The sequence below is a fragment of the Prunus dulcis genome, chromosome 6 (genome assembly GCF_902201215.1).
Source record: "Prunus dulcis chromosome 6, ALMONDv2, whole genome shotgun sequence".
Lineage (NCBI taxonomy): Eukaryota > Viridiplantae > Streptophyta > Magnoliopsida > Rosales > Rosaceae > Prunus > Prunus dulcis.
In genome coordinates this window covers 17020460-17044513 of record NC_047655.1, presented here as the reverse complement: position 1 = coordinate 17044513, position 24054 = coordinate 17020460, and the positions used below count along the sequence as shown (strand labels likewise).

General features: G+C 38.2%; 3 protein-coding genes across 13 annotated transcripts; 2 read left to right on the top strand and 1 right to left on the bottom strand.

The window, feature by feature from the left end:
* Window positions 1–1404: 1404 nt before the first annotated feature.
* Window positions 1405–6284, bottom strand: LOC117631316 (putative inactive glutathione hydrolase 4). 3 transcript variants are annotated; one of them, XM_034364398.1, is made up of 7 exons: window positions 6161–6284; window positions 5733–6073; window positions 5125–5640; window positions 4789–5024; window positions 3818–4079; window positions 3506–3643; window positions 1405–3094 (listed from the first exon to the last, which is right to left on the bottom strand). In XM_034364398.1, the coding sequence occupies exons 1-7, from the start codon at window positions 6177–6179 to the stop codon at window positions 2855–2857; spliced, it is 1752 nt and encodes a 583-aa protein (XP_034220289.1). In that variant the 5' UTR covers window positions 6180–6284; the 3' UTR covers window positions 1405–2854. The 3 variants fall into 3 exon arrangements, with proteins under 3 accessions (XP_034220289.1, XP_034220290.1, XP_034220291.1); XM_034364399.1 differs by having other exon boundaries at window positions 4789–4856; XM_034364400.1 differs by lacking the exons at window positions 5733–6073; window positions 6161–6284 and having other exon boundaries at window positions 2609–3094; window positions 4789–5046; window positions 5125–5239.
* A 461-nt stretch (window positions 6285–6745) lies between these two features.
* On the top strand, window positions 6746–19245 carry LOC117631172. Of its 9 annotated transcripts, none has more exons than XM_034364171.1 (8): window positions 6751–7082; window positions 15516–15570; window positions 16357–16498; window positions 16903–17235; window positions 17360–17406; window positions 17747–17809; window positions 18466–18598; window positions 18863–19245. In XM_034364171.1, exons 3-8 carry the CDS (start codon window positions 16372–16374, stop codon window positions 18877–18879), a joined length of 720 nt encoding a protein of 239 aa, XP_034220062.1. In that variant the 5' UTR covers window positions 6751–7082; window positions 15516–15570; window positions 16357–16371; the 3' UTR covers window positions 18880–19245. The 9 variants fall into 9 exon arrangements, with proteins under 9 accessions (XP_034220069.1, XP_034220062.1, XP_034220065.1 ...); XM_034364174.1 differs by having other exon boundaries at window positions 16354–16498; XM_034364170.1 differs by having other exon boundaries at window positions 15466–15570.
* Window positions 19246–21053: 1808 nt separating this feature from the next.
* LOC117632366 (cytochrome P450 71AU50-like) lies at window positions 21054–23015 on the top strand. Its single transcript, XM_034365824.1, has 2 exons — window positions 21054–22124; window positions 22296–23015. The coding sequence occupies exons 1-2, from the start codon at window positions 21246–21248 to the stop codon at window positions 22911–22913; spliced, it is 1497 nt and encodes a 498-aa protein (XP_034221715.1). The 5' UTR covers window positions 21054–21245; the 3' UTR covers window positions 22914–23015.
* Window positions 23016–24054: the final 1039 nt, after the last annotated feature.

Below are 24054 nucleotides of genomic sequence, written 5' to 3'. Positions count from 1 at the left end.
AAACCCTCTTAGAATCCATTCCCCCTTGTCTTAAAAACCCTTGTTTCTCATAAGAATTCACAGCCCTCTCTTTGTTTAGCCACAAGCCTTTCATGCCAAGCTAAGATTCTACCTGCAAGCACTAAGAATTTATTTGTAAGCAGCCATTATTTTTGTTGGTGAAGGTAACCAAGATGCTTCCTAAGGCTTCACTATCCTTTCGAAGCATTCTTAGGGCCTGATTCTTGAACTCAGGCACAGGGGGTAATTTCACTTGCTTCTCTTTTCAGCAGCCCGAGCCCACTCGTTAAGCTGTTGGAATAAAAAGACCCTTACAAGTAGAATTGTATATTGATATCAAAGTAGCCTCGATCTCGACAAATCATCTTGACGAAAACGACAGCCGAGGACCTCACTGGTTGCTCTGGAGGACTGCACAACAACAACGACTCGTTGTCTTCAGTTGTTGAGGAAGATGGGGATTTCACCTCGTCTTTTCGTAATTTTCAGTAACCAATTCTAATAGGAATCATTTTTACCTAATGGTGAATGTATGATGAGGAGAAAAAAATTAATTGTACTCTAAAGAAAAAGGGAAAAGAGAAAGCTTCATTACAATTGATAGAGGAGTTCAAAGCAATGTTTATTTAAGCCCTCTTTTAAGAGAATCTCCATAATACATTACCAAAATCTACATAAAAATTAATTTAAAACAAACAAACGAACTTAAAGAGCGAGAGAGAAATAAAACCAAAAAAAGAAAGGATTAGGTTCATTTGGACCAGTCTACCGGGCCACGGTGGATCAAGGTGGCACCAACCCGTAAGCAGCCATTATTTTTGTTGGTGAAGGTAACCAAGATGCTTCCTAAGGCTTCACTATCCTTTCGAAGCATTCTTAGGGCCTGATTCTTGAACTCAGGCACAGGGGGTAATTTCACTTGCTTCTCTTTTCAGCAGCCCGAGCCCACTCGTTAAGCTGTTGGAATAAAAAGACCCTTACATGTAGAATTGTATATTGATATCAAAGTAGCCTCGATCTCGACAAATCATCTTGACGAAAACGACAGCCGAGGACCTCACTGGTTGCTCTGGAGGACTGCACAACAACAACGACTCGTTGTCTTCAGTTGTTGAGGAAGATGGGGATTTCACCTCGTCTTTTCGTAATTTTCAGTAACCAATTCTAATAGGAATCATTTTTACCTAATGGTGAATGTATGATGAGGAGAAAAAAATTAATTGTACTCTAAAGAAAAAGGGAAAAGAGAAAGCTTCGTTACAATTGATAGAGGAGTTCAAAGCAATGTTTATTTAAGCCCTCTTTTAAGAGAATCTCCATAATACATTACCAAAATCTACAGAAAATTAATTTAAAACAAACAAACGAACTTAAAGAGCGAGAGAGAAATAAAACCAAAAAAAGAAAGGATTAGGTTCATTTGGACCAGTCTACCGGGCCACGGTGGATCAAGGTGGCACCAACCCGTTATCCTTCCACTGCAAAGAGCGGGAGGTAGGCGTTGCTCTGTGAACCCAGCCTCACGCGGTGCCCTCCCCTTTAGGAGCCACGTGGCCCAGAGCTTTCGCTCAGATCACATGGAACAACTCTTTGCTTGGAATGGGCAGGCTAGTAAAGAGCCACACCAGACCCGACCCGTTAATTCTGGGCCAAAGTTCCATCACCTCAATGCCCTCACTCGAGTTGCAAGCTCTCGTTACTTAGCTCGGCAATGTTCCTTCGCCTTCCTGCGGTTATAAAGCGTTCTGTCTAAACTCGGCATGCCGATGTGGGACTATTTCTTCAACACTTGTTGTAGCTCTCTCTTCTTTTGGCATAAGTGACTTTAAGGTCTATTTTGAAGCTCAAATTTTCATCCATGACTAATTATTTGGTACTTTCCAATACAGATTAGGAAGATAACCTAATTCTATCAGTGCAGAATCACTAAAAACGGCTAAATCAAGAGTTAGAAGCTTTTTGTTCCAACACCAAAATGTTATCAAGACTGCTGCATTTTTCAATTCTTCACACATAGTTCAGTCAGTGTAGCTTTTATACAAGCCTTGAGACTTCCACTTAGGTCCAACAAATTTGATAACACAGGGCAATCTGTATCGTTAGCCGCAGAAAAAGGAAGCAAACCCTTTCCATTATCTTTGCTCTCTCCCGTATTTCTCCAAGCTTGGCAAGAATTTTAGACAGAGGGTCTTGGCCCTCTCCATCATCTTTTGGGCATTGAGGAGTCTTCCCCTACATTCTAGCCTTCATCTCTCCGAGACTAAGGGCTAGTTTCAGATTCCGGTGCCTTACAAATAAGCTAACCCGGTCCAGTTAATGAAAGTTTACGATTGAATGCAAAGCAAACCATGCAGAAAATCCACTCCACAACAGAATCATGTGAGTTCACCTCAAACCCGAACACAGAGCATCTTGCTGCTGTTCAACCATGTTGTGGTACTTTATCTCTTCACTCCTCCTATACTTACTTTCTGTATCTCTTCAGCATTTGCTAATCTCTTGGCTTGTATAAACTAATCTCTCATTCAAGTGCTAATATCACTCATTTCCTCAAGTTTGAGTTGAAAGTCTTCTTGAGACTATTTGTGGACTATGCACCTTCTTTGAGTTGAGAAGAACTAACATTTGAGTATTATTTTCTCAAATTCTTTAGCAATATCATAACCATTGTGCTTTTTTCTTTGTGGAGCAAAAGATAAAACAAAATGAACTGCACTAAACATATTGTCAATCTTGTTATATAATAGAAATTTTGAATTCGTTACTGTGGAAAAGGGGGAGAAAACTAGCATGGGAACAAAGGCAATAACTAGCTTCAATTCCGTAGTGACTAGCATAGCACCATCCCCCAATTTCAGAAACCGGCAGGAAAACCGCCTTTTCTTGGATCACTAACTGCCACGATCTCCCTAGTGCCTCCATTGTTCTTCAAAGCCTCTATTTGTTGAACTATAAACTGGCAAATAGATCCACCAGAAAGGGGATCTAGGACATGACCCTTCTTGTGTAGGGCTTTCCTGATTTGAGAAGGAACTTCAAAGTGATCGCCAGTCACGGTTGTCCAATTTTCATACTGAACCACATTAGGTAATAGCTGTTAAGACAGAAATGCATCAGATTAGAAGCTTTAATGGATAACTAAATTGAACTTTACGTTTTATGAATGGTAAAAGAGTAAGCCTCTCTTCTAATCAAACAAAATACAAAAGCTCAATACTGGAAAAGCTGAAGCAGTTGGGGGCAGGGTTAGAGCAACGATAGGTTGCTCAAGGGTGGATCATCACCTAAGGATAGTTAATATGTGAACCAATTACAGAAAATTAATCAAAAAACGAAAAAAGAAAAAAGGAGGCATCCCTTAATCCTATTATTCAGCTGCTATCCAAGACATTTCTTTACCATACAGCATAATGGCAGAACTTATTATGAAAAGTATAAATTGCACTGAAGGTATATCTTGCGTGCGTGAGAGAGAGTGTAATCTGGATGGGACTTAAATGAAAACCTGATGATAGACCCTCGGAGCCATGACCGAAGAGAGTGGATCCAATCCCCTTGCAAAATGATTCAAAAGAACCTGTGCAGTTGCAGCAATGATCATGCCCCCCCCACTTGCGCCTACTACTGCTTTCAGTTGCTCATCCTGTCAAAGCATATAGAGGAAGACATGAAAATATTGCTCAGGAATACACACTGCATAGAAAAACATTAAAGTTGAAACTTCCTATTGTTCTTTTATCTACCCCTATCTTCTCTCTTTCACTCCCTCTTCTACTTCTCTCTCTCTCCTCATTTCTCCATATCGCTTATGCATTACCTTCAGGACTATAGTAGGTGTCATGGATGATAATGGCCTCTTTCCTGGCCTGATGAAATTGGGCGGTGCTGGAGGTGGAACTGTAGAATCATTTCCAGGTATAGAGAAGTCATCCATTTCATTGTTTAAAATTATTCCTGTACTTGACGACAGTATTTGTGCACCGAAATATCCATTCACAGTAGTAGTCATGGAGACGGCATTTTGCTCGTTATCTATGATGGACAAATGACTGGTTCCATGATCATGGATCTGGTTCCACCTGTTAGGAAACAAGGATTAGTATAAACAAACTAAAAGTCTTGGATTAGGAGAATACGTAAAAAGGCCTCTACAAGCACAAGCAAAATACGTGAGAGTGAAAGCAAGTTACACAGGATTTTACTTTTTTGTTTTTGTTTTTGGTAAACAGGGCTTTACTGCTTTAGTTAGGCAGATTTTGTATATAATTTAGACTAAAATCCCACAACATTCATATCGCAACATTACCATTTTCTGTCCAATGTTGACTGCCAACATGAATGAATTAGTGAATGATGAAAAATAGTTTAGTACATCTTTGTACTCATGCTTGCATACATGTGGATAGCATTCCCTTCATCTGAAATTGATGAAACTGGACGCATTAGAAGCAAATGGACTTCTAAACGGATGTATAAGAAGCTTGAGTAGCAAATTAAATAGAGACAAAACAAACTCAATGCGCCACCATTTTTAAACCACTTCCTCATCGCCGAGAAAACGAATTCAGTAGTATAATCTGGAACTCACAACATTAGTTCTATGCACATTGAAGCATTGCTACTCAAGTGCATATATGTACTATTCCATGCATTAGCAAGAAACAGAATTTATATTAATAAATCTTGGACAGAGGAGATAGAAAATTTGGTAACCAAAACAAGAATAATTAGTTAAACGAATGTATAATCTAACAGGTAATAAATACTGTTGGCAATTAGACAACATACCTGCCTCCATAATGGCTTGGGTCAAAAGTCCGGTTGTCATATATGGTCTTCTTTAACTCCTCAGCAAACTTAGGAGAAAGCATATCAGCTAGAACATTAGTCACATTAACAAACTCAGGATCACCAAGATTCATCCTCACTGCGAATACATGTTTCAAGGACTCGATTTCTCGATGGACCCAAAGAGGATCAGAAACTCCAGAAACATTTCCATATTGAGAAAGAATGTTTAGCATCTGTAACAGTGGAATTGAAGTTCTGTTTTTTTTTTTTTTTTAAAAAAAAAAAAAAAAAAAAAAGACAAAAAAGAATGCAAGAACAGAGATATATACTCACAAGTATCATTGGAGGACCTCCGGAAGGAGGAGGCATAGCCAGTATTTTAAACCCATGAGTGTCAGTAGATATAGGCTTTCTCAGTTTAACTCTATAATTTTGCAAATCCTTCATTGTCAGTGTTCCTCCGACCTTGTGAATATCTCTAACCAATTTGGATCCGATAGATCCATTATAGAAGGCTCTGGGACCGAAATTCGAGATGTCTCTGAGTGTCTGTGCCAGTTTCCAGTTACGACATGTCTCACCTGTCTTCAAGAGACTCCCGTTTAATGTAAATACATGACGAAGTCCTTCATCTGCCAAGATTCCTGATTCTGTTCTATGCATCTGCATGTTGAGGTATGGTGAAATCTTAAATCCCAAACGAGCGAGACGCTCAGCTGGACTTACAAGCCTTTTCCATGGAAGCCTTCCATATTGTTTCCAAGCTTTATGAAGGCCTGCAAGTTCCCCTGGAATTGCTATGGAGAGAGCCCCTTTACCTTTCAGCGTAGTGTTGGAAGAATACATGTTCTGAAAGTAGGAAGAAAGAAAAATCATAAGCACCAGGCAACTCATTCAAGTCTAATGGAAGAGAGAGCTTTTAGTATAAAGCAGGTTTAAACCTCAGAAGCTAGCAAGGGAGCAGTTTCTCTCATATCAAAGGCTTGTGCCTCCCCCCTGGCTAGCCTGATAAGCATGAAGGCTCCTCCCCCTATGCCACTTGATGCTGGACTCACAACCCCTAAGCAAAGAGCAGCAGCCACTGATGCATCAACGGCATGACCTCCTTCGCGAAGAACATGCATCCCAATTCTGGAACATCGTCCATCATCCGTGGCAACAGCAGCATGGCGTCCTGAAATTACCTCTCGCCTTTTTTTGGTTGAACTGTTGGTAGCATCAAGGCTTGAAGTAGGAGGCAACCAAAGAATTATGGTAACCAGCAGCAGCAGCAGCAGCGGATCTGCAACCAAAGAATTAGCATCTACAGATTATGAATTCAAAAACCCATTTGCTGGAACAGATGAAAGAAAATTCCAGAGTTACTCACATTGCATGGTTACCACCATGTACAAAGCTCCGCTTGAACACTTGCTTTTTCACCTTTTTCTTCGTCTACATGATCAGAAGAAGACAATCTACAAGCCACCAATGGGCGGTTTAAAATAGCAATTGTGCACACGTGGCGAAAGCACATAGGCGAGAACGCCATAGTTGGGATTAGGCGATAGGTAAAGTGACAGAGGAGAGACTAATTCAAAGATTCGTTATAGAAAGCGAGAGAGTTCAAAAGTCACTCTCTTTCTTCCATCGAAGTTTTGACTGGTCGAGTGGGCTTTGATGTTTAGTTTTCAAATATTAGCCCAAAAGAGAGTGTCTAAAGCTACGTTTTGTTTTACATAACACTATATATATTTTTTTTAGTATAAGCGATACTTTAAATTACAGTAAGAAGAAATTTCTCACAACATTATATTAGAATTTCTATTTTGGATTGGAAGTACAATTTTGGAAAGAAAAAAAAAAAATGTTGATTGTTGTGTTTGGATGCTTTTGCTATCTTTGAAGTAATGGAACTGTTTTGGAGCGCTTCATGAAGAGTTAAAAGAGTAACAAAAATTTGTAAATTTGTCACTGTAGCAAACGGTACCAGTACAGAACCTGCTACAGTACCGGACTGTTTTAAAAAATTTCTTTTTTCTGCTCCCTTCTCCTTCTGGTTCGCATCAGCCTCCCCCCTGCGCTGTTACTATTCATCCGACCTATTTTTGGGTCGCCACCACCACCTCCGACCACCAAACTCGACAAGGTTGGTACCAAAAGAACCAGCGCGACGTCACCTTCCCATCCCGACCCTTCTCCGGCCCAGCCGCCACTGTATCTCGCCGGAATTCGCAAACATAGGGCCGGTTTTACCCATAACTTCACGGAGTTCGTTCAAGCGATTCCGACTACCAAATCTTGCGATCTAGGTATGCTTTCTCATCCTCTCAGTGTGTTTTAGCTGCTGGTTGGGTTGTTTAGGATTAATTTCTGCGTTTTGAAACGGATTTAAGCGATCAAAGTTTTGGCCGGTTTCGGCCCTCGATTCCGGCCACTTCTGATTACTTTTTGGGGTTGGTCCAAGAACCAAAGTTGCTCCATTCATTGTTCTGATCATGTAGGTATAGGTCTGGACCGGCGGTTTGGAGATTTCACGATCGCCGGAATCATTTTAGACACCCATGCACTGCCGGCCCGTGTGCCGGCGTGTGGGCACTGTTTGGATGTCCCTCTTAGTTCTAAAATGATCATCATGTCGTCCCGAGCACGATGTCGTCCCGAGCACGATGGTATGCTCGGATAGGAAATTGGTTACCGTTTGATTGTCGATCGGATATCACATATTAGACGTTATCCAGGTTTGATATGTTCAGACCGTTGGATCGACTTCATTTTCAAATATGTGGATCTAGGCACTTCTAGGATCGTATATGACTTCGCGGATCAATAATAGGAGTCCTGGATACTCCGATTCAATAATTTAAAGTTTAGATAAACGATGACCGTCTGAACGTGAGCGATCCGACCATTCAATTCAGTCCAAACTTGTAGGACAGGTATAGTAAACCTTGTTGAACCCATAGCAACTTTCGGATTGGAAATCGGAGGTCGTGGGCTCCATGGGCCTAGTTGACCCAGTGTAGGAAGTTTGATCCTCGGTTGATCGCGAGTCTTCCGAGATAGTGTCACCCTTCGAGTAGTACAAGAACGACCGTGTAAACGAGGTTTGACTGTTTGTGAACTTTTCTAATTATGTTTGGATTACGAGTTTATGTTATATGTTGTAAATTATTGGGTGTGGAGCCCACATAAAGGGGCCCACATTCTAATTATATAAACGAATGCATACTGAACGAAGCAGATTAGTTTTGATCTTTCAATTCTCTCTCTCTTCAATTCTTTTAGTTTATAACACGTTATCAGCACGATTTCTCTATTCAGAGCCTCTTTCTCTTTCTCTCCGCAAAACTCAAGCAGAGGCTTGCTGGAATTTTTCTTTTGCCTCCTTAGATAACCCACTTCACAAATTCAAGAACCAGACTTGGTTCACAAAACTTCTCATGGGTCTTCAGTTCTTCTCCATATTCCAGTAGACCCTGAACACAATTCAAGCCTCTCATGGCGGCTGTATCTACCACCACTACATCGCAGCTGCATATTTCATTCCCTGCTCGTTTATTCAAAAGCCAATCAAGTCTGATAAATACAAAGAAAACCCAGTTTGGGTTTAAGCCCAGAGTAGTTACCAGCATGGCGAATTGCTTGGTGATGTTCCAAACTATCCATCTTGGGGAAGATCTCTCCGCACTGAAAGTAAACACAAACAAACACTCTCACAAACCCAAGCGACTCATCTCATCTGTCTCACTTGTTCTTCCGCTTGCCATAGTCTCGCAGAGAGCTCGCTCACTGGGGTCTGTAGCTATTCGAACTTGGTTGGAGCTATAGCCAAGAAAATGCCCAAGCTCATACCAAGGTACGAGCTCATAAGTTTCTTCAAATCGTCTTGTTCATTTTCTTCTACTTCTTGTTGTTTGCTTGACTTGGAAGTGTGAACAAGTTGTAAAGTTGCAAGTTTTAAGCAATTTATGTCAAAAGTAACTCTCATGTCTCAAAAAGGAGAGGAACCAAACAAAATTGTTTTGGATAACAAATGGATATGGTGGCTATGGTCTGGTGTCCCATCTTTGGTTGAGGTCAGTCTATGAACAATCCATCTAATTGCACAAGTGCCGCAACACAAGAAAACAAAAAACAAAAAAAAGGCAGAAAAGGAATCGAATAAATTGGCAGACAAATTGATTGGTGGCTGTTTGTCTTGGTATATGATTAATTATTGGCAACCACATGTCATTGCCAACTTGCAAGGAGGAGACAATAAAAGCAGCACAGTAAAGCCCACAAACGATAATAATATTATCTACTATATTATTTGATTGTGGTGTTGATATGAACCCACAAATAATTGTCTTTACTTTATTCATTCCGCAATTATTTTATTTACTGTATGGTTTATCGTCCACGCCTTTACTGTTTATTACCCATACAAGCACATTTACTTTATCATAAATTTACTTTAAAGGGTGGTGCGGGTTTATCGTCCACGCCTTTACTGTTATTTAAATGTATGGAGCAGAATTAGTGCCCATACAAGCACGTTTACTTTACCGCACATTTACAGTATGGTGCGGGATTAACGTCCATACAGCAATTTAATTTATGAATTTACTTTACCGCACATTTAAAGTATGGTGCGGGATTAACGTCCATACAGCAATTTAATTTATGAATTTACTTTACCGCACATTTAAAGTATGGTGCGGGATTAACGTCCATACAAGTAATTTATTTACCAGTAAATTTATTTTATGGATTAATTGTGCTGTATGATGAGTTTTTACAGTATACAGATCAGGACCAGAAGTTCCTTGATCCTCATCATACATTTACATCAGGACTTGAAGATCCTTGATGATGATATTGATATGAGAGCTGGCAGTCTCTCCGGTACTATATTTGTAAACATGTGATCGGACTTAAGGGTCCTTGATCCCTGACATGTGAATAAGGACCTGGGTTTCCTTAATGATGTAACAGTACCGTATTGGTTAAAAGTGCCGTACACATGAATAATAACTGTACTGGCAAATGTACTGCACATATGAATAGATATGTATTCATGATTGATGAATAGTACTATTCACATGAATAGTGACGTATGCATAAATATTAACCATTTTGGGGAAACCGTCACTATATACAAAATGGAACCTGCAGTTCCTTAAACTCATGGATAAACAATTAAATGAGATGCCAGAAGTTCCTCAAAATATGGACAATTATGTAAGGGCTTGAAGTCCCGAAATATGTATAGAAAATTGTAAAAATGTCCATACCATGAGAATATGTGATTTTGGCCTGAAGTTCAAAATCTAACAGTGTTGAGAACCTAAAGTTCCAACAATTAAATGGACAACCCTTGAGGTATTATTGCAAATTGTGGTACACCACATATTTCTTTGGCATAAGAGAATGATGAATTTAATAAAGTTCGATTTTGTTATAATCGACACCTCAAGGAAGAAATATATTTTGTGAATTCGGTTGTTAAGAATACACCGTGAAATGGATAATATCAGTATAAAAATCAAATGATGAATTGAGGCTCCCCACATATTTTGTTACATCTGGGCCGGAAGCCCATGGATCCAAATATATGAGAGATCCTAAAACTTGAAGTTGTGGGTATATAGTAGTTAATGTTCTTCACTACTATATTGAGATATTATCGTAGCTTTTATTCAATTCATATTTCATGTCCATTTGAAAATGGCGAATAAATTATGAGTTTGGGTTTAACCCAGACCAAAAGTTCTGGGCTCACATGCATGGAAATATGAGAGATTTGATGTGGTTATTTGAACCTATAAGGCACAAGGTTCCAGACCGTCATTTTGAAAAGACGTAAAAACCACATATGCAAGTTTAAGAATGTGCGCAATTATTATTATAAAAGGAAAGGAACATACAACAGATAGATTTTTACACCTGCAATGAAGGTGCAGGCCCTGTAAAATCTATAAAATTACATTATGTTCTGGAAGCCTCTGAAGGAAGAGGACGGCGCCTCTTAAGCCTAGCCATGAGCCTCTCATGGTCTCCCAAAATTCTTTCATTTGAGACCTGCAGCATGTCTAGCTTTCTCAGTGTATCAACAGAGTACGAACTCACCAGTTTCAACAAGGAATTATTCTCTCCTTTGAGTTTCTCAACCTCTTTTTGAGACTCATGAAGCATTCTTTGAAGAGAATAATTTTCAGTTGTCAGCTTCTGAACCTCGTTTGCTCTAACACGCAAACGATCAGCCATGTTAGAAACAGAAGCAGCACTCTGAATGCTAAAAGCCATTGAGTCATCAATAGCTTCTTCCTCAGACCTCCCTGTCAACAGCATTTCATCCATTGGAATAATGAAATTCCTAGCTACTGTGACAGCAGTAGCATCATTCATCATCACAGAATCATTAACTGTGAGATGACGATTTTGGGATACAAAGGATGGACGCCAAACTTTGGCGTCACTGGTTGTTGTGGGAGCATCATTTAAATTGAAATTATTTGGGCAGGAAGAAGAGGAAGCCATTTTAAGAAGGTTTCGAAGAAAGTCTTACAAAACTAAAGTTTCAGAAAATGAAGGAAGTTGAGTTGAAACAAAGTTGAGTTGAAACGCAGTTGCTCAATCAAGTTTTGCAAAGGCAATATCTATAGACGAAAATGTGGCAACTTTTCAGGATTCCAATATCTTCTCGAATCCCCACATTATCTTTTTCTTTCGCAAGAGTCCAAAACTTCACGTGGCCTCTGATAATGCCTGTCGGCACTTTCGGCGTTTTCAAGTATTATTTTCAAAGCCGATCTTGCTTTACGGATTTCACGGAGCTACTTTTTCAAAAGTATCCCGAGAATCTCGCAATTTTTCCTATGGTTAATTTGAAATTCACCGGTTCTATCTATTCATTGTATTTGTGTATAAATGTGTTACTAACGAAATTTTCTTTGCAGAAGACATCCAGTTTTCCCATACAAAATGATGCTATATCTACTTGTTTTTCTTATCATTAAGCACTTAATATGCCTGAGAAGCAAGACTATCTCTGATCATCCATTCAGGAAGCAAGACTATCCCTGATCATGTTTCTGCAAGATCAGGGAATTGTGAAGGCGCCTTGTGCTCTAATCTCCTGAGGTCCTTCTAGACTAGGAGAATTGAGAGCTTGTTTTCTGCTCCCACCAGCTTCCTTCCTTGATTGATGAGCTGCTTGTCTGCTCCCACCAGCTTCCTTCCCTGATTGCTTACCTTATCTTGCAATCAATATCACAATTTTTTTTGCATTTTTTCTCTTTTGCACTCTCTGTTCATAAGAGATTTTATTTCTTTAGAATGAACATCTGAAGAAAGAATCCATGAAGTGATCCTAACTCTGAGAGTTATTTGTTTTTGACAGAGAAAAGAATTGTGATTTTTGCTTTTGCAGGATATAACTAGATCATCAAGCACTACATTATATTTACTGGGCCGATACAAGCTTGAATGATACTTGAGAAAAGTTTCTCCCACCTAAGGATGTAAGCAATACTTGTGTTATTTTATGCTTATATACTTATTTGATATTTTATCTTGAAAGGTAACCAAATGGGGAGATAAGTCCGTTCCAAAAGAATGGCTTGTATGTATCCATGAATTATTAATGCAAATTTTACAAATTGCAAGTTGGATACATTGATAATACACTGCACAAATTAAAGTCCCATAAGAACAAAATATGGGTATAGCAGTGATCAATATGATGCACGCCTGTTGCGTAGCAAATGATGTGGATTGAAGTCCCGAAAGGACAATCCCTTGACATGTCAATATTGATATTGTGCACGCCTAATGCGTTGCAAATTGTATGGGTTAAAGTCCCAGAAATTAATTGACATGTATATATTAATCTGTAGCATGCCTGCAGCATGACAGATATATGGTTCTAAATGTTCCAACTCCCTAAATGGAGATTATCCACGCCCTACTATAACATAACGCTCCATTGGAGGTTATAATCCACATTCTCACATAATAAAAGCCCCCTGCAGTGGCTTGGGTACCCAAAAGCAAAGAAATGCTTATAATTGATGCATGCGCATGCACATGAGAATGGTGGGATCATGAATTGATGAATGACAAATTTTGATTTTGAAGTAGCTACTCAAATCATCAATGGGCTGTGTTGATTGGAACCACGTTCAATTATTAAATGTCGACAATATCATTGGCCAAAATGGAATGAGGCAATTCCATTATAGATGAGAATGAACGTGAAAGAACAAACCCACAGTACGAACCCCAAAATTGTTAATACTGAAAGTTATACTTGGGTGTTCGGAATAAAAGGGAATATACCTACTTTGTATGACACAATGTTTCTGGCAGAAACAAGGAATGTTGGGTTTTCTCCATATTTACAAATTCAATTGTGCCCCCTTATTGCACATTTACGGAGACCAACATGTTATCTTTAAGGGTTATTAAATGCACAGAGCATATCACCTGAAGTGATTCCCTAAAGATGTATAAATAGCTGGGTTAAAGCTATATAATGTGTCATAAAGTTTAATCCCTTTAAACAAAATCCTTGAAAGGATTGAAATTGCATGAAGCAAGTCCCCGAATGACATGTGCCTGAAGCACAAAATCCGTACTCAATACTAATATGCATAAATTGCCTCAGTGAGTACATTAATATGTTTGCAAACACATTAAAGCTTCTCAAGAGTTCCAGAAATATTTGTCTCGACTGAAAGATCGAGCATTATGCCAACGAGATTATTGCTTATACTAAGAAAGTATTGAAGCATTTTTATGAGGATTATTCGTTGGACACTTGAAGGATTTTCCGGAAGTATATTGGACCGGACATCGTATTTTCCAGATAGAGCTCAACTCCATCATTTTGGATGATGTGAGGCATATTTGATGCTATCTAAGCATAACACCATATACGGGCATATTTTTTTTGAGTGAAATTATAAATAGCCCAAGTGTTATTAGATATGCGGACTCTGGAAATCTCTATGGTCGCTTACTGGAAACAGCTAGTCATGAAGTTTTCAGGGGGAGATATTCATCAGGGGGAGCATGGTATTCATAAAGACTTTCATACACTGTACTCTTTTTCCTTCATCAGGTTTTTATCCCACTGGGTTTTTCCTGATAAGGTTTTAACGAGGCAGTGTCGCTCAAGATTGACTCACAGAAGCAGTGTCCACTATGATTCAGACAGATGATCAACAGTATGGCTTCAAGATATTCTATCAAGCATCAGGGGGAGCGTGCCATCAATAAAGACCTTTTCCACACTGTACTCTTTTTTCCTTCAGATTTTTCCTGGCAAGGTTTTAACGAGGCAGTGTTGCACGCATGTCAATATACACAAAATTTTATGTTACGCATGGTTATGTACTCTTTTTCCCTTCGACCAGTTTTTGTCCCACTGGGTTTTTACTGGCAAGGTTTTTAACGAGACATATTCTATATCATTTGTGGTCTCCAAGGGTGAGTGTTGTAAATTATTGGGTGTGGAGCCCACATAAAGGGGCCCACATTCTAATTATATAAACGAATGCATACTGAACGAAGCAGATTAGTTTTGATCTTTCAATTCTCTCTCTCTTCAATTCTTTTAGTTTATAACATTATAGTGTTTGATGATATTATTGGATGTTATTCTGATATTTGAAGTTTAGCGTGTTAATTATTTATTTATTATTATTAGGAAAAAGTGTATGTTTGGGTGATATTGGATTGTTCAAATGTTTAGGGTTATCAGGTAATCGCTTTTATTTCTAAGGGTTTTTTATGACTGGTTGTGTAAAGTTAGGGGATGGTTTATTAACTGGATTTTGGTGTAGACGAGAAATTAACTAAATGTTTATTATATGTTAAAATCTAATATATATATTATTATATGTTAAAATCTAATATATATATATATATATATATATATATATATACTTAGTGGTTTAAAGATGATGAATCATGGATATGGGTTTTTATCAGATTGTGGTGTATATTTTAAGTGTAATTGTGAATTAATTTATTGGAAGTTGATAAAGGATTCACATTATTCTAAGAGTTGAGTTCTTATTCAAGGATGGAATATTTTATTTGATTTATGGAGGCCTGAGGCCATTCAGGTTATTGGTCTTATGTATGCTGAACGATTGGGACTTTGTTTTTCATTGTTAATTGTATATTTACAGGTGTTGAGTTATTGGGAAACGAGCATTTTAAAGGAGAGACTTTGCCGAATTTCTGGCAGAAGTCTAACTTGAAAAAGAATTTTTAGACTTAAAAGGGCAATCTGGTCAAGCGTGTTTAGCACCTGCTAGGTGTCGGACACGCACCGAGTTCGATTCAAATTTCAAAGTGGAATTTGGGTCGGGTCCTGTCAACTAGAAATGCGTTTGACAGTGTTTGACAGAAAAGTTTAGAAATGCTCCTGGGTTGTAGAAGCGCTTTCTGGAGAAGCACTTACTATGTGCTTTTTCAAGGCACTTGAATTTGTTATGAAAATTACAATATCTTTATAATAAAAGAGCTTTTGCTAAAAGCATTTATGAGCAGAAGTTCTTTCTAAAGAAGCACTAATATTCTTCCACGTAATTTCAGTTGATTTTTTTTGTCGTTAATGCAAGAGTAATATGAGACCAAAAATAAAACAAAATAAAATATTAGTCTACTTCTCTTCCCACTTGTTTGCCAATTATTCAGAACGAATTTGTTTACCTCTAAAATCTCAAAATTCAAACGCATTTTGTAAGCGGCCACGCCTAGCACTGCAAGCTTCGACAAGCCCAAATCGCCGGCCGGTCAGTGGTAAGTACACCTCTTCACAAAACCCTATCTTTTTTTCAAGGTCTGTTTGATAATAATTTCATTTTCAGTTCATGAAATTGAAAATTGAAAATGTGTTGGTAACTAATTATAATTTTTAGTTTGTAGAAAACTGAAAACTGATTTCAAAACGAGGCATAATTTTGAAAGCTACCAAAAATCAATTTCAAATTTCAGTCTTCTATTTTCTTTTTCACGCTCGCTCTCGCCCTCTGAACTCTTTTTCTCTCACTCTCACATTCACTCTTGCTTTCTCAACCCTCTTTCTCACAACTCTCCATCTGCCTCTTCTCTCTTCCTTTGGACTTTCATCAAAGGTATGAAATTCTTTGACTTGGACTGTTTGGGTGTTTTAGATTTGGTGTTTTTAGGCTGTGGGTATTTGATATTTGGACTGTTATTGTGTTTTGCTATTACTGTGTTTCTGGGTTTTGTTGTTGCTGTGTTTTTGGATTTTGTTGTTGCTTTGTGCTTGACTTGTTTTCTATCAAATCGGCCCTTAGTTTTATGTTTTCAATCTTCTGCAACATTGAAATGACATTCTTTTTTACCGTTTGAAAAGAAAAGAAAGAAGGGAAAATGTTTCCCCCTTCTTTTTGGAGTATGCAAATGCAAATTGGGTTGCTTGGCATTTCTGATCTAACATACTCTGGTTGCTGTTTCACGCATGAAGCTAACATTGAACACAAATTGAAAAAATTGACAATTATGTGTGTCGTGTATAAATTTTATAGTTGATTTATGGAATTGTTTTGGATATGATAGCAGAATTTACCAGTTCAAATGGCAAGAAAAAGAGCTAAGAAAACTGTAAAACAAGTTGCCTTGTCACCAGGGACCGATTTCAATGTTGCAGAGGAAAAGGAGCCCCAGAATGCGAAACAAGAAGCTCAATTCACAGACCCAGATGGTATAATTTCACTCCGCGCATCTTATATTTGTGTTTCTACTGACAGCATTTGTATTTAATTTATTACATTTTTAGGTTTTTTTTCTTTTCTTTTCTTTTTATAGGTTGATTGTTAACGTTCAATGGGTAGTTGTAATACAGTTTCCATTTTAATGAGAAACTCTGCTTCTGATTCTCCATTGGAAAAGAATGATGTCTTTATTTTTCTTTTGATGTTGGGCTGTCCATCCTTCTATTAGTCTTATAAAGTTTTGATGTTCTAATCCCCTCTTTATTGTCATCTGTCCAAAATCCAGATTCAATGAGCAATTTTCAGGCATTTAAGTTGCTAAATTATATTTTAGAGTTCAAATTTCAATTAATTTGTGACCAAATGCGTGTACTGTTTGTTTGTGTTTTCACAGTTGAGCGGCAAATTTCTGCCATTAGGGCTATTCGTGATGTTGAGACTGAACATCTCCTGACTAATTTGCGTTTGCTTCGCTCCTACTTCAACAAGGAACAGCAGCGAACCCCTCTATTGCAATATTTTAAAGAGAACTTTCAAAACCTGTTGAATGTAAGAAATGGAGAAAATGGACAAATGGAAGTGCAATGGATTGATAAAGATGGCAATGTATCCATGAATGATGGAATGGATTTACATGAGACTCTTCTTCGCCGGTTGTCCATTGCTTATTCTGGTTGTTCAGCAGCAATTCCATCTCTTGGTGGCTTTGAGTTTTCTAGTAAAGCAGGTATTAGCAACTTTAGAAACTCCTATTTTTTGGACACGGGGATCAGGAATTTGAGGAATGAGTTTGTACCCCTCATTGTTTGTGTGTTTTTTATATCTCACATGATTGAGTTGGTTGGTGGCAGATAAAACAAGCCTTCTGGGTGTTGATAATCCGCAGATCAGCGACTTTGTATGTTCTCTTCTTATATACACGTCTATATTAGTGGAGTTTTCAAATGTGTCTAACACGAAAATCAAAATGTTTAAATACATTTTTATATGCTTATGTAGCACACATGCAATTAATATATAGTGAAGGTTCAATTCCATGTTGTGCATACAAACAGACACATGACGCACACACACATACACATATGCACACAGACACACATGTATATGCACATACACACACATGCATATGCACATACACACACATGCATATGCAAATACACACACATGCATACATAAATGCATACATCCATCCATTCATGCACATACAGATATTTACCTTGCTGAAATTTCTATTGTAGGGTTTAGAGGAGCCATTTGATAGTCTGATGCTAGGGAAGCAAGATACTCTCCAAACTCCTGGGGTTTGTAGCTTCTTGATTGATTTATCATATTTAGGTCTATTCAAGCTGCAATTGGTTTTATTATGACAATTTGTGTTGTTCTGTTGATAGCTTTTGGTTAGATTTCAAATTCTTTTACCATAAATTTGAATAAGTAGGCGGCCTAAATGGCTTACTGAAGTGCATGAGCTCCAGAAGTATAGATGCTGTCAGTGTCTATCCTCAAGACCTAAAAGAAGTGCTAAGCTGATTTTCTATTAGTGCTAACAACTACGAGCAAACCCTTGTTGCTTTAGTGAATTTACGTAAATTAGGGAGATTATGTTGTAAGCCCTTTCAGAATGTTGAAGAGTCGAGTCCAAAGTTCTAGACTTCTGAAAAAATAACAGTAATGTTGACATAGAAATCGATATGTAAAGGGGAAAACTGGAAAATATTATTAAGTTTCAGTGACCTTAATTGTGTTGAGAGAAAAATAAGTTATTAGGACAAGTTTTTTAGGTATTGAGTTGTGGCAAGAGTATGCAAAAGTTAGTACTTAGTTTAACTGCCAATATAGTTGTTGATTGTCCTAAAACTCTCTGCTGTTGTACTGTTGGATATACTATTGAGCAAAAAGAGCATCTTGATGGCTCTTCCAGTCCGTATGATCTAATCAACCCTGGTTGATGCTGCAGGTGAGTAGCCAGAGGCTGTCTATTGGGATGACACCCAAGACGCGAAGGCTCCCAAAGCCTGGGGAGATGCTCTTATCTGTCCATGGCTCACCCCTTGGTGTTTACAAGGAAGACAACATGGAAGCCATACATGGTATGAATCCTTTCCAATGAGTACCTGTTCTCTCTCGTTTAAAATATCAACACTACAACTAGCACATGCTTGCCATTTATCAAGTGGAATTTATTTGGGCCTTTGAATTTCAAATTTATCTTTCTTCCTTTTGTGAGATTATGGCAAATATACCCTTTTATGTGATGGATGGACTGTTAAAATGTATGGGAGTGAATAATATGCCCCTTAAACTGAAAATTTTCATTCTTCTGCTTTCATTCTAATTTCTGGATTGATGGGCAGAGTCGGAAGAGGGATGACTGACTTGAAATGGCTCAAGTGGTCAATCAGGATTCATAACCGTGCATTACTTGCCAATCCAAGGTTCTCTAATTTACTTCTAGCATTGTGCTAACAATCACTGTAGTGCCTGAAAATGCTCTTGTATCATTCTACTGACACCTTTGAGATTGGATTTATGTGAAATATATTCTATCATTTTCCTGTATATAATTCATATGTAATTTTCGTCATTTGTTTTAGTAATTTCCCAAGAGAATCGAACATGGTCATGAACGTTGATTTAAGCCAGAGCATAGTGATAGACTACTCGGTTTTACTCTCAATTCATTTCTATACACCAACATTGCTTTGATTTTTGCTTCTTAGTCATTCAAATGTAGTCAGCCCCTATCAGATTTTCCATAAATGCCAAATAATTTGAACTTTTGGTTTGATGTTATTTTATCTGTTGTAGAAATGTGCGTTTATATCATGTTTAGGCCCATGTCATGAGTAAGATTTTGGTATCTCATTAACTTTTATTTCTTGCCTCTGCCGGCCCCATTCGCATCAATCTGCCGACAGAGCAGGCGTTGCTGTCTTAAAGTGTCATTTGGTCTATATCCCATGCGCTCTTGGTCTTCCCCTTGTCCTTTTAGTGCCTTCCCTTTGAATTGAAACAGATAAGAAGTTTACATTGCCCGGTAATAATTTCTTGGGAGATTCACTATTATACTTAACATAGGAGTCCAAATTATAAAAAAACCATATATGAAATGGACTTTAGAAACACACCAAAAATTCATTTACAACATAACAAAAAGACTTTTAACTTTTTTTAAATTACAAAACTACCATTGATTTCTTAAAATAAATCCAACACCGAAACCTCATTAAAAAGTCCAAAACACTCAATAGCATATCAAAGTAATTTAATAATCAAAATTAAATTCAATAAGGCCAACTATCATATTTTGGGTTTTTTTTGGATTTGTTTATAGAAATTAAATGGTATAGGATTTATTTATAGTTTTAGTGCTAAGAATGGGTATATGACTAAATATCTGTAATTTCTTCTGCCGTTTTCATCTTCTTGCAATTCTACTGCTATTATAATCTTCTTCCCCATTTACAGTAAAAAAAAAAGCCTTACTCTTCTCACACTTGTGTGTGATTTCTTCTAATGTAGATGAAGCAAATTTTTACATAAGCGAATGTATGGTAATTATGCACTCTTTTTCCTTTCGTTTTGCTTTTTGGGTGTGATTTCTTTTGTTCTGTTTTGTACTTTCTGAGCGTGTTAAATAAATTCAAGTAACTCGAGTTCAAAGTAGTTAAATGGATAACTTTTTATGTCTGAAATTCCCCTGCGTAAAACAGAAGAAGTTTTGAGGACAAATCAAATTGGTCTTGTAGGCCTAGAAGGAAACTGATGGAATCCTGTCATAAGCCAGTAGGGAATTCTTCTCTGCCGGCTGAATATACTCCATCATAGAAACGATCGACATCATATTTTAATTTTGAAGTGTGCCTTGATATTACATCCATCCAAATATAAAAAAGATTAAGTAGTATTTACCAAACACAAGGAAACAAAGAAACAAAGATTAGGACCCTTGTTTATTAAAATTCCTCCTTGATATCCACTTCACAATAATTTAGTCGGCAGTAGCTTGGGACAAGAAATTCCATAAACAACTAGGAATTATTTCTCATCCATATCCTTGAGAATTTGGAGTAATTAAATAAAGTTTTTTTCATTTCTTAATGAATGCGAAAATATAATTTAAGCTTAGCTAAGAGTGTGCTTTTTACTTGATATCCACTTCAAAATAATTTCAGTTCCATAAACAACTTATCTCATCCATGTCTACGAGAATTTGGTATCAATTAAAATAAAGTTACTCATTCCTTAATTGAAATAAAAATTAGAAAATAATAAGGCGTAGCTAGACATTAAACTTAGCCAAGAGTGTGTTTTTCTAGGGTGGTGTTATTTGGACCGCATTTACTGACTAGTCATTGCTGACCACCTCTCTAATACAAATACAGGTGAATCCCATATACACTGGCCAGATTAGAGGTGGTCAGTAAATATGGTCCAAATAGTATTATTGGTTTTTTTAATTCCATCTTCAGTGCCGGATAAATATTCAAATAAAGCTTGGCTCCTCAGACAAGAGGTTGAACTCGCCCCTACTCACGTCAATATTAAACCCAAAAAATAAAAGAAAAAAAGAATTCAAGTCATTGATATTGTAACTAATCGTGAGATCAAAGTGCTCCTATAAATATTTGCAGTGCAATATTAAACCAGTACACTCTAGCACTTAACCTACTCAACCATTTAAGCACAACCAACAAGCTCAATCACCAACCTTATAGCTGTGTAGTAGAGTTAGCCATGGATTGGGTTGGGGCAATACTTGGGTTGCTTGCTCTTGTTTATGTACTACAAGCATGGTTGTCCAAAAGCAAGAACAAGAAGAAGAGATTGCCTCCTGGTCCCAGAGGGTTTCCACTTTTCGGAAACCTGCACATGTTAGGGGAGTTCCCTCACCGGGATCTGCATCGACTAGCCCAAAAGCACGGCGACATCATGTATATGCGCTTAGGCCTTGCTCCTGTTGTTGTTGCTTCATCCCCTCAGGCTGCTGAGCTGTTTCTCAAAACACATGACCTTGTTTTTGCAAGTAGGCCAACTCTTCAAGCTGCTGAACATATTTCCTATGGGCAAAGGAATTTGTCCTTCGGTGCATATGGCTCCTATTGGCGAACCATGCGTAAGATGTGCACCCTTGAGTTGCTCAGCAGCCACAAAACCAACTCTTTCAAGCCCATGAGGAAAGAAGAGCTTGCCCTCTTGACTAAGTTTATTCAAGAGGCTGCTAGTGATCGTGTTACTGTTGATCTCAGTGGCAAGGTTGCGTCTCTCACTGCTGACATGAGTTGCCTGATGGTGTTTGGGAAGAAGTACATGGATAAAGAATTTGACGAGAGGGGTTTCAAGGCTGTGATCCAAGAGGGCATGCATTTAGCAGGCACCCCAAACTTCGGTGATTTCATTCCTTTTATTGCTCCACTTGACCTCCAGGGGCTAACTAAGCGCATGAAGGGGGTTAGCAAGGTGTTTGATGCATTTTTTGAGAAGATCATTGATGAACATATTCAATCTACAGATCAAGAAAGAACAAAGGACTTTGTTGATGTCATGCTGGGCTTCATGGGGTCAGAAGAATCCGAGTACCGAATCGAACGCTCCAACATCAAAGCTATAATTTTGGTAATTATATTAGCATGCATATTTTTATATTGTTAGATAGTGAATTTGGACAAAACACGCATCAATCCATCTGCAACAATCAACCTAATCAACGGTCCAAATTCACAATTTGCCAAACCCTACTACATATCTTACAATAAATGGTATTTCTGTCCAAAAATTTCCTTGCAGGACATGCTGGCCGGCGCAATGGACACAACAGCGACAGCAATCGAGTGGACACTCTCCGAACTCATCAAGCATCCGCGGGTGATGAAGAAAGTCCAGAAAGAGTTAGAAAACGTAGTGGGCATGGAGAGGGAGGTGGAAGAATCGGACTTGGAGAAGTTGGAGTACTTGGACATGGTAGTGAAGGAGACCATGAGGCTTCATCCAGTGGCACCATTGCTGCTTCCCCATGCAGCCATTGAGGACTGCAATGTCAATGGCTTCCACATACCCCGAAAATCTCGTGTTATGATCAACATATTTGCAATTGGGAGAGACCCTAGTATTTGGACTGATGCAGAGAAGTTCATACCCGAAAGGTTCGACGGTAGCAATATTGATTTTCGGGGACGTGACTTTCAATTTATTCCATTTGGGTCTGGCCGGAGAGGTTGCCCCGGAATGCAATTAGGGATAACTATGGTCCAGCTTGTGGTGGCACAACTTGTTCATTGTTTTGATTGGGAGCTTCCAAATAATATGTTGCCATCTGAGTTGGACATGACGGAGGAGTTTGGTCTAACAGTTCCTAGGGCTAAGCATCTATTGGCAGTTCCTACTTATCGCCTTCAGCAGCAATGATATCGATAATAATATTTATGTGTATAATTTCCATTTTCATAATTTTGATATTTGGTAGTGTTAGAATAAACCAACCAAACTTTATCAGGTAAGACTATCTGTTGCGGGGATATCAATGAGCCAAATTAACAAGTTCTATTATCCATGATTTACTCATATGTTGTAAGGCTGTAATTTTTTCTATGTAATAATAATAATAAGGGCTAATGACAAAAGACACCCTGCTGGTTTAGGATCATTCTCAAATTAGACCCCATGGTATCAATTTTATCAATTTACGCCCTGACGTTTTCAACATCGTTCAATTTCATCATTCCATTAAATTGACTAGATGGTCAATCGTTAAATGCCGACGTGGCACCCGTGAGACCCACCCCATCAGCGCTTTGACCATTTCGCGCATGCTAGTTGAAGGGCACTTTTAGGTTTCGACATTTCAAAAAAAAAAAAAACTGAATATCAGGCCCAAATTGGGCACGCGTTGCCAAAGCTGGAGATCAAAGAGAAAGCCCCAAATTCGTCATCAACCTCAGTTTAACCTAAATCCTAAATTTTCATAGCTGAGCTCAGATCTACGATTTTGAAGAAGTGAGCCGCCCAAAAGGTGTATTTGAGTGTATTGGCTCCTTAACCCATAAAACGAAGGAGAAATGGAGCATAAGGCTATGGTGTGTTGGTGTGGTAAGAATGCGAGGATCCAAACCTCGTGGACAATTTCAAATCCTATGAGGCGATTCGCTATGTGTGCAAAGGTAAAAAACTGGATTTGGTGCAAAATATTAAATTTTGAATTGTAGCATGTGCAAATATTAATTTACAGAGTGGGTTTTGTGCAGGGTAGAGGAGGTTGTGATTTCTGGGTTAGGTATGATGTGGAAATGTGTGAAAGGTCTAAAGTTGTGATTCCGAGGTTGCTAAAATCGTGGGATAAGTTGGAGAATTCACTAGCAAAGGCTAGACGCAGAGAGTTGGTTCTTTGGGCAGCATTGGTGGTGTTGTGAATGCTTATTGCAATGTTCTTCTTTGGAGGGAATGGTGGATCAGATGGTCTGAAGCTAAAGACTTTGGAATTGGCATGAAATGGGATGTTTTAGGGATGCACAGTGCTTTTGGTATGGGAAGTACTATGCTTGTGGTGTAA

Bases quoted from the DNA above. Each gene is read 5' to 3' on its own strand.
- LOC117631172 (XM_034364172.1), top strand. From the start codon at position 16,372: ATGGCAAGAAAAAGAGCTAAGAAAACTGTAAAACAAGTTGCCTTGTCA. The intron at 16,499-16,902 runs GTATAATTTCAC...GTGTTTTCACAG, and splicing joins TCAATTCACAGACCCAGATG to TTGAGCGGCAAATTTCTGCC. The intron at 17,407-17,746 runs GTATGTTCTCTT...TTTCTATTGTAG, and splicing joins ATCCGCAGATCAGCGACTTT to GGTTTAGAGGAGCCATTTGA.
- LOC117631316 (XM_034364398.1), bottom strand. The intron at 5,641-5,732 runs GTTTAAACCTGC...TCCTACTTTCAG, and splicing joins CTCCCTTGCTAGCTTCTGAG to AACATGTATTCTTCCAACAC. The intron at 5,025-5,124 runs GTGAGTATATAT...CCACTGTTACAG, and splicing joins GAGGTCCTCCAATGATACTT to ATGCTAAACATTCTTTCTCA.
- LOC117632366 (XM_034365824.1), top strand. From the start codon at position 21,246: ATGGATTGGGTTGGGGCAATACTTGGGTTGCTTGCTCTTGTTTATGTA. The intron at 22,125-22,295 runs GTAATTATATTA...ATTTCCTTGCAG, and splicing joins ACATCAAAGCTATAATTTTG to GACATGCTGGCCGGCGCAAT.